This window comes from Tenrec ecaudatus, chromosome 16, assembly GCF_050624435.1.
Source record: "Tenrec ecaudatus isolate mTenEca1 chromosome 16, mTenEca1.hap1, whole genome shotgun sequence".
In the NCBI taxonomy this organism is placed as follows: domain Eukaryota; kingdom Metazoa; phylum Chordata; class Mammalia; order Afrosoricida; family Tenrecidae; genus Tenrec; species Tenrec ecaudatus.
In genome coordinates, this window is record NC_134545.1 from 82103288 (window position 1) to 82113450 (window position 10163).

Here is a 10163-nt window from a genome sequence, read left to right on the forward strand (position 1 = left end):
GGTCCAGCCAACCCCAGCACATAGGACAGAAGTTGGGCAGGCTCCCTCCCTCTGCTTCTGCTCTGATCCTGGGGTGCTGTGCCCTCCTGCTCCAATAGGCCATGGGTAGTGGGAACAGCTGTCCCTGCTCCCCAGCTTGTGCGCACCACCCCCCAATCCCCGCTCCCTGGGGCTGCCCCGGGTGAAGGTGACAGGTGGGAGAGGCAGGTGGAGAATTTGGCCAGTGAGCTCATGCCACAGGCGCCCAGCCAGGCGGGGGTGGGTGCTCTGTCCTATAAAGCCCCCGCAGCTCCCCGGCCTGCAGACAACTTGGGAGGGCACCATGACGGACTGCGAGGCGGTACAGAGGGCCACGGCGCTCATCGAGCAGCGGCTGGCACAGGAGGAGGGGAGCGAGGTACTGGCAGTGGCAGCCGGGGGTGCCCGGGAGACTCAGCTCTGCTGTGAGGGAGGGGAGAGCTCCTGCGGTAATGGGAGGGGGCGGGTGTCCCCGAGATTCCTGTTCCAGGATGCTCTCAGGCTGCAGCCCCAAGACCTGAGGGGCTGTGGTGTGGGGGTGGGAGCCCCCAGGGTGGAGCAGCTGGGGCACCCATCTGAGGATGCGGGGAGCTGACCTCAGAGATCCCCCAGCTGCTGTGTGGGAGGGGAGAATGAGAGAGAGGCCAGTGTTTGGTCCACTTGAAGAATACGGGGGACTTTGAGAAGTGCTCAGAAAAACTCCGTTACCTTGTGATTCCATTTTCCCATGTGCTTTCTGAAGCCCCCTCATACAGATGGGGGAGCAGAGGGGTGCTGAGAAAGTGGGTAATTCTATTTTCATTCTATTGAAGTGATTCTCCTCATGCCTGCTCTGCCCAGGGTGCTGTGCAGAGTGGGAGGGCCAGCAGGCTCCGCACCAAGTGCTTTTTGACCAGTCCTGCCTTCATCTTAACCAGCCACCCTGATCAGATACAGGGTCCCTCAGAAGCAAGGCCGAGGGGGAGAAACCATTAAATCTGAAGTGGAGGGGCACATGGGTGGAGGCTGCTCTGCAGAGAGGAGGATGTTTAGCCAGGCCTTGAAGACCAGGATCAGGATCAGGGGTGTGGTGGGGTGTGAGAAATGGCTGCTGGGAAAAGAGGCAGGGACCAACCAGAGAGCCCGGTCAAAGAAGGTCTACTCTGCAGGCAGTAGGGAACTACTATCTATATGTTGTTGAGCGAGGGAGCTCGGAGTCAGTGGACCTGTTTTGGGAAAGGCGGTCCTGACAGCTCTGAGATAGACTTGTTGGAGAGGGAGAGCCTGCTCCTAACAGACCATCTAGAGAGAGACTCCCTCCATGCTGGGGCTGCATGAGGTGAGGGCTGGTGAGGAGGAGGGAGCATCAGGAAGGGGGAACAGGGAGCATTGGCCAGGAGGGCAGGTTTGTCAGGAAGGTCTTGGCCTGAGCCTGCTGGGAGGCATCCCTGGATCCCCAGGAATCCTCCCTGGCTCCCTCTGGGCCTGTGCATTGCAGGCGGTTGGCCTCAGGTGGGTGAGTCACTGCTGGAGTGCTGCCCCTGGACAAAGCACTCAGTCAGGGACCCACCAGGTGGAGAGTTCTCACGTGTTCATTTACCCAGCAGATCCAAGGAGCCCACGGGGTCAGCCTCCCTCTGACTCCCGGCGATGTGCCAGGTCCTGGGCGGTGTGCGTTTGTGGTCCCTGTAGCCTCATGTAGTCTGAACAGCAGTTAGGAAATAGGGGTGGGCGTTACCCTCCCCTGGGTTATCATGGATGCTGTACACGGAATTATACACTGATGGGAGCGCCCAACGGGTGCTGGCTTACAATGACTAATGGGAGGTGACAGGTGACAAGAGTCCCGGGAGGATGTAGGTGGGTATCAGGGCATCCAGTTGTTCCCACCAGGCCCTGCCTGGTCCAGCAGGGTTCCAGGAGTGGGGTAGCATGGTCTGTCCGGCATGTGGCATGTTGGGGGAGGAGCAAGGTGCTGGAGGTCAGCCCCCTATTGTGGAGCACTTACTGAGTCAGGTCACCACTGAGGACCGCTGAACAGGTAGGCAGAAATGCTGAGCTCCTGCCCAACATTCTCGGAGTGCCTACTGCAGGTGACGCCCTGCCGTGGGTACGAGGGATCCCATGATATGCTCCAGCAGGAGTCTTATTAGGGTCAGCCCTGGACCTCCTGCAGCTGTAGTCACTGCCCCAGGTCATTCTTTGTCCCTGAAAGAAGAGGCAGGGTTTCAAGTCAGGCCTATCCTGGAAGTCCGACGTGGAAGGGAGAAGGCGGTGGACAGCCGAACCCTCAAAATGAAGACCTGGGAGGCCCGCTGGAGGGTGTCACCCACCCTGAGCAGGATGACAGGCGGATGACTGAGCACTCCGACAAAGGGGTCATTCCCCCAGCTGCTCTCTTGATTGTGCTCCTTCCAGGTCTGGCCAGGCCCTGAAGCAGCCTGCAGGGGCTGTAGAAGTGGGGCTCCAGCCCTTCCCAAAGGCCGGCTCTCCTCTAGGAAGTAGCCCAGGAAAGGCAGAGTCAGACGGACAGAGACGTAACCCAGGTTACCGCCTGGAGACTCAGGTTACTATGAGTCCACGTCCTGAGGCAACCTGAAGGGTTCTTCCCTCCCTTCTCTTCAGAAGATAGTTTCCAAGCCGTTAGATTTCACGCTTCAGTAAAATCTGAGAGAGAGAGACACTGGCACAGATTTGCCAGATTTTTATATTGTCCAGTAAAGCCATAAAAAATATCAAACCATCCCTCTTAATAAGCATTCTGTGAAGTAAAGCAAGCATTATTGCAATGTTTGAAAACGTGCGTATACTTAATTTCCTGAGAACTCACTCCAGTGGCCCTTCCTCTTGCTTAGGCCTGGGCGCCCACAGCACAGTCGGCAGGCATGGGCTTGAACTGGGAATGGGGTTTGGGTGAAGATGGGGAGCTGGGAAGCTTGCCCCTTTTCAGGGTCCCCGCCAGGGAGTGGGCAGACAAAGGGCTCTGAGGTCACAGGTGTCTTGGGCTCAAGCCTGGCATCCCTGGGGCTTCGTGGGGTGGGAGTGGGCAGGGGGAAAGGTGCCTGCCCTCAGGGGCGGCAGGCCGCTCCTGGGCATGTCATCTTCCCTCACCAGAAGGCCCGAGGAGCCGCCCCCCAGAAGCTGCCCATGGACTTGTTGGTGTTGGAGAATGAGAAGCATCATGGGGTTCAGAGTTCAGCTGTACAAAAGGTCAAGGTAAGCAAGGGGGAGCCCAGTGTCCAGCTCGGGGCCGGCCAGGCAATATGACCTCCTACCGCACGTGCGAGCCTGAGGCCTGCCAGTCAGAGCAGCGTAAGCAGAGACCTCCAGGCTAAGAGAAGCCAACAGATTCCGGAAGAGGAGGAGAGGCATATTCCCATAGGGCGGTGGTAACTCTAGCTTTGCTACTGTTAGGAATCGTCATGTCTGTATCTGACAGACAGGATGTATTTTCATTGTTACAAATTGAACATCATTAAAGCATAGTGATTCATCACCAAAACAATATGTCATTATAGATTGCAAAATATTTATTTCTAATGACATGAAATTTTGTCTGGAAGCATGGTGTAGCGTGGCTAACAGTCTTCACACCAGTGCTTGTAGGTGGGCGTATCTGCATATGGGCAGACCCACCTGGAGACAGAGGAGCGGAGTCTTGGTTCCTAAGACCATGGGAAATATGTGCTTTCCGATGGTCTGAGGCGACCCCTGTGAGAGGGTCGTTCACCCCCAAAGGGGTCAAGACCCACAGGTTGAGAACCGCTGCCCTAGGGACAGTCAGAGGGGCAAGAGCCGTAACCGGCCCAGCGGCAGATACTCTAGAGTGAGAACAGTCCCCTCGTCTTACCTTTGAGGTGTCTGTGTTGCTCTGATTCTTTCATACCAGCTGCCATCGTGGTGATCCCAACTAGTTTCCGACACGGAAACGCTTTTATTCATTCATTCATTCATTCACTAGCAGTTTTCGGAGCACTTCATCATCCACAATTCAAGAAATTATTCTTATCAAGAAGAATCGTACAGTTATCACCACCTTCAATTCTAAAACATTCTGTTCTTCCTTATAAGACTGAAACTCTTTATGGGAGTAGAAAGCCTCCTCTTTCTCCCACCGAGTGTCCGGTGGTTTTGAACTGGTTGCCTGTGTGTGGTTAAGCAGCCCAGTGCTTGATCACTATGCCCGCCACCAGCGTCCCTCTTACTTTCGTTCTCGTGGTCTTATATTACGTCTGTGACCACACACGCACGCACGCACACACACACACACACACACACACACAATTATTTTCATTTTGAAAAAGAAAAAAAAAACCCAAAACTAGGATGGTCATACAATTATTAATTAAATACAAATACAATACAAAAAAAAAAAAACTGGGATGGTGGAAATCTAAGAATTGAGAACTCATGGCATCCCCCACCCTGGGTGGTGGCCGCCTCCTGCTGTCTGTCCTTGTGTCCCCAACCCCGGGCCGCTGCTCCCAGGGAAGAGCCCTCTGCAGCCCCCAGTGTGGGTGCTGATGGGCCATGCATTCCCACACAGGGCCAGGAGCGGGTGCGCAAGACGTCGCTGGACCTGCGGAGGGAGATCATTGACGTGGGTGGCATCCAGAACCTCATCGAACTGCGCAAAAAGCGGAAGCAGAAGAAGCGGGAAGCCCTGGCCGCCCCGCCAGAGCCGCCTCCGGAGCCTGAGGAGATCGTGAGGGTGCTGGGGGGTCAGGCAGAGCCGGGGTGGGCCCCGGGGTCACTGGGGCAGCCCTTACAGACCGGCCTCTCGCCCAGCAGTGTGGCCCTGTGGATGAGGAGAGGTTCCTGAAAGCATCGGTGGAGGGGAAGATCAGTGTCATTGAGAAGTTCCTGGCCCAGGGGGGTTCAGCAGACACCTGCGATGAGGTGATGTCCCCCACCCCCTCTCTTTCGGAGTTTTCACCCCACCCCCATGCCCGTCCCTAACCCACTGTCGCCATTTGGGGGCCGATTTTAGAACAGTCAGGAGCCCTGGGGGCAGCTGTACTTACACTTCTGAGTCGGGGGTTCGAACCCACCCCCTGCTGCAGGGGCAGAAAGATGAGGCTGTCTGCTCCCAGAAAGTTGTAGAACCCAGGAAACTGCTGTAGGACAATTTCATGACAGTGAGTTTTGAGGGAATTTTGGTTCTCTGTTTGTTTGAGATTAACTAGTTTGTCACCAAAGACTCGGTGTTCACTTCAATTTTACCTTTCCTCTTTTCTTTAAGCCACTCAAATGACTGTGTTACTTTGGTTTGACAAATAAGGAGTCTGGAGGGATGTTTGTTTTCACTCAGACGATTTGGGTTCTCCTGTCCCACACAAGAATTCCCTAAGTCCTTCTTGGAGCCCGTCCAAGTCACCCCTGCCCCGTGTTTTTTTAGGGCAGGACAAGGATGAGGACCAAAGGGAAAGAGCCCCGAACAGGAGCTCTGGGATTGAATCCCATTTTTTTAAATCATTTTACTGGGATCTCATACACCTCTTATCACAACCCATACATCCATCCATTGTGTCGAGCATATTTATACATTTGTTGTGATCATAATTTTAAAAACATTTGCTTTCTAATTGAGCCCTTGGTTTCAGTTCATTTTTCCCTTTCCCCACCCTCCCTCACAAACCCTTTATAATTTGTAAATTATTTTTTCATGTCTTACACTGGCCGCTGTCTCCCTTCACCTTTTCTGTTGTCCATCCCCCTGGGAGAGGGTTATATGTAGATCATTGTGATCGGTTCCCTCTTTCTCCCCCCACCTCCCCCATCCCCTCCTGCTTTTGCTACTCTCATTATGGGTCCTGAGGGGTTTTTCTGTCCTGTCACCTTCCATCATTACCTGTCTGTTAGCATGCCCCATGGGACCTGAGGCTGGGTGTGCCGCTGCCCCGGGCCTCACTTACCTCCCCCAGAAAGCAGCCTTTTCCCACTGAGAGTGTCCAGGGGATCGAGCGGAATATTGGCCACTCAAGAAGTATTTGCTGGACGAATTAAAACACTACCAAGTACATGCTAGGAGAGGGCACTAAGAGGCCATGATAGGAGGTAGCAGAATCCTGCTTATGTGCAGGGCACCTGGGTTCAATGCCAGGCCAAGGCACATCGAGTGGAGCCAGCACCCTGCTGTGTTGCAGAACAGAACGGAGCTTTTGGGCTACAAGGAGTAGGAAAAAAGGCCTGGTGATCCACACTCCTGAAACCCAGCCCGTATTACCCTAAGGATCATGATGGCTGGAACCAGTTGCCATGGGGCCACGATGAACCAGGAAGTGACTGGGCGGATAGGACAGTGTGTGTTGGCTGGTGGGTTTCTCAGAATGTAGCACTGCACTTCCTTTTTTCTCTGAAACGACTTTTCACCTTCAGGGGCACGTGGCCTCTCGGATTTTATATTCTGGGACTAAACCACTCCATGGCCATTCACTGTCCCTCTGCACCCGCCTAGGCTCTGACCAAGGATGCTTTCCATTCACTGGGCTCCAGAGGTATAACCCCTTCGGTCCGTCTGAGCCATGTGCTGCTCGGTGCTGGGGGCCCAGGTTGAGAGTACAGAGGGACTGTCGCATAGTGACTAGATAAGAAAAGAGAGCCCCCAGCCTGGCTGAAAGGGGACTGCACTGGGAAGGGAGAGACTTCTCCCTTGATTCAGGTGTCAGCGTGCACCTGCTCAGCGAGGGCCTGTGCTGGCCACACAGGGGAAGCCGAGGCGAGCTGTCTGGGCCCAGAGGGCCTCGTGAGCTGATGGTGTTTGAGCAGCATCCAGAAGGAGGAGCATCAGGCAGTGAGGATCTGGCCGGGGAAGCAGCCCTGTAAAGACCTGGCGTGCTGAGCTTGCGTGACAGGAAGAGGGGCAGAGTTCCCAGGGCAGAAGGGGCCTCCAAGGTTGCTCTGAATGGAGCTTGCAGGCTCTAGCCTGGGGGTCAGAGTTGAGCTGGGGTAAGGCCTCCACTTCAACTCAGGTGGGAGGCGGCTACAGGCCTGGGGCCAGGGCCAGATCCTGACAGCCTATCTGGGGGCAGTTCCGTCGGACAGCACTGCACAGAGCCTCGCTGGAAGGGCATGTGGAGATTCTGGAGAAGCTTCTGGACAGTGGGGCCACTGTGGACTTCCAGGACAGGGTAAGCAGAGAGGCAGATTTGGGTGGAAGGCCCAAAGTGGGTCTAGCACCAATAGCCCCTGCCCTTGCCAATGTGCACCAAGCTAGGCCACAGTCGGCCTGCCTCTGGAGCAGGCCCCGCCTCTAGCAGGTTTGTGGCCTCCCCAAGCCCTCTCTGCATGCCCCTGAGGTTCCTTCTGCTCCGCTCAGCCCATTGCCTGTGCAGAGGGGAGCCCCTGTCCTTCTCTGTGCCATCCCTGGACGTTCTCCTGCCCTCCCCTCCCCCCGGAGCACTTGCTTTTCTGGCCTTGCCACTAGGTCCCATCCTTCCCTCCCAGCTGGACAGCACCGCCATGCACTGGGCCTGCCGTGGGGGCCACTTGGAGGTTGTGAAACTGTTGCAAAGCCGGGGAGCAAGCAGCAACATGAGGGACAAGGTGAGGCAGCGATGCTCACAGGTACTGGAGAGGCTGTATGTTTGAAGGGGAGGAGGGCAGGAAAGCACAGGGGCTACGAACGGAGTGAACGAGTGGACTTTCCAGAAGGGCTGAGAGGTAAGGAAGTGAAAGCAGTGTCCTGGTGAGCCTCCCACCCTGAAGGTAGACCAGGGGTGAGTCCCTGCCATCGTCTGCAACCCTTGAAGGGGCACTCTCTGGAGGAGGAGGAGGGTGGAGATGTGATCATTATCCTGGGGGCTGTGGGACAATTCAAAAGATGCAGGATTTGCTCATCCATGAAGCCCTTCGTCATTTTTTAATCCATCCATCCATCCATCCATTTATCCACCCACCCATCCAACCATCTACCTATCTACCCACCCACCCACCCATCCATCCATCCATCCACCCACCCACCCATCCAACCATCTACCTACCTATCCATCCATCCATCCATCCATCCATCCATCCATCCATCCATCCATCCATCCATCCATCCACCCACCCATCCAACCATTTACCTACCTATCCATCCATCCACCCATCCAACCATTTACCTACCTATCCACCCACCCATCCATCTATCCATCCACCCATCCAACCATGCAGCCATCCACCCACCCATCCATCGTCCCTCCACCCCTCCACCCATCCATCCCCCATTAATCTTCTCATTGGTTCATTTATTTACCCATCCCACCATGGCACACTATTGGAGAGTTCTCACAGAGAGCAGAAGGGACATACATGTAGCCAAAGGGTTTTTCTCACTGTATATTTTCAGTTCCACTGGAATGTAATTCCCAGACCATATATTTCGGTGGTTTAAACATATTCATCAGAATTGGGCAGTCATCACCACAAGCCATTTTAGATCCTTTCTGTCATTCTACTCTTATTCTGAGTGGCCCACCTCCTCCACCACAACCCCAAGGAACTCTTAATCCAGTCACTGTCTCCATGGGCCTCCCTGGTACATCAACGATTTAACTCCTCCGAATTAGAACCGGAAACTCTGGGGAGCTCTTGCTGAGCTCACCCTCAGGCAATCATCTCGCAGGGCATCTGAGAAAAGGCTGGGGCGGAGCGAGCCATCACTCACTGCTGCCTAAGAAAGCAGCTCGCAGCAGGAGTCCGTGGACATGGCCTTTGATAAGCTGACGTTAGGCCAATGGATGTGGTGGTGGGAAAATGTCCCACATCCCTGTACCGCCAGGCATTGTCAGTAGGATTTGTGGGGTGGATTAAGTGGGAGTTAGGACAGTCCTCTTAGGACTCCCCTAACCGTTCTTGCCCCCTCCCCACCCACACCCAGCTGCTCAGCACCCCCCTGCACGTGGCGGTGCGGACGGGCCACGTGGAGATTGTGGAATATTTTCTATCTCTGGGCCTGGACATCAATGCCAGAGACAGAGTGAGTACCCAGCTGCCCTCCTGCCCAGCCCCACCATGGGGGCGTGGGCAACCCTAGGAGTCTGCAGCCGAATCCCATCCCCCTGCTCCTGTCCTGCTACTCATATGGGCCATGCTGAAGTGCCACCCTGTCCTCAGGAAGGGGACAGCGCCCTGCACGATGCCGTGAGGCTCAACCGCTACAGAATCATCAAACTGCTGCTTCTGCACGGGGCTGACATGATGACCAAGAACCTAGTGAGTTGACTTCCTCTCAGCTTTCAGAATCAGTGGGCACTGCCTGACCAGGCCCTGGGCTAGGCACTGAGGGGAAATTCAGGAAGGACCTTGTCAAGAGAACACAGTGGGGGGAAGGGTCTCAGCCTTGGCTAACATTTGGGACTGGAGAATGTATAGGTAGGGGTGGGGGTGGCACATCCTCACTTCTACCCATCAGATGCCAGCAGTATGGTACCTACCCAGATGCCAGATAGGACCACCCCAGATGTCTCCAGACCTTGCACATCAGTCTGCCTAAGGACCAGTAGGGTCAATGAGGCCAGCGCCTGGTTCAGACTCTGACCACTTAACTCTCTCTCTACTCTGCTCTCCCAGGAGGGAAAGACCCCCACGGACCTGGTCCAGCTGTGGCAGGCTGACACAAGGAACGCCCTGGGACACCCTGAGCTTCGGTCAGAGCAGAACGGACTGGCGGGTCCTGACGAGGGTGGGCAGGAGGCCCCCCAGCCTGTGCCAGCCCAGTAAGCACCTGTCCCTGCGCAGCCTGCCACCCTCAGCCGGCACTGTGTGCTGCCAGCATGAACCAGCCCTCACCCCAACCCACCCCCTGGGGAGTCAGCCCAGGGCCGGATTTTCGTCTGTGACCCGAGGGCACCCAGCAAGCGCCTGCAATTAAAAAAAGCCATTTTTCCTAGTTGTGACCTTTGTTTCCTTTGTGGCAAAAATACTTTGGAATGCGGGAAGAATGAAGGCAAGCGTGGGCTGCGGGAGAGGGGACCTTGGAGTCCTTTGGCTCTGCCTCCTCTGCGGCCGGCCGCTTGCTTCTTTCCTGTGCTGTCTCTGCCTGTGTGTGTGTTGGGGGCAGGGGGAGTGTCCCCCGTGGGAGGAGCATGGCAGAGGAGTCAGCCTGCGGAGGCGGGGTGCCCCTCCCTCCTCCCCCTACCAGGCTGGGCCTGGCCCTGCCACGCCTCCAATCGGCTCGCCAGCTG

The 10163-nt window shown here is 55.7% G+C and overlaps 1 protein-coding gene across 1 annotated transcript; it reads left to right on the plus strand.

Annotated features, from left to right (window-relative positions):
• The first annotated feature begins 231 nt into the window (after positions 1–231).
• Positions 232–9833, plus strand: ANKRD2 (ankyrin repeat domain 2). The gene is given in 10 exon segments (XM_075534089.1): positions 232–305; positions 307–397; positions 3112–3213; positions 4544–4702; positions 4789–4896; positions 7029–7127; positions 7444–7542; positions 8858–8956; positions 9094–9192; positions 9550–9833. Coding segments are annotated over 10 exon segments (1080 nt in total). The 3' UTR covers positions 9700–9833.
• Positions 9834–10163: the final 330 nt, after the last annotated feature.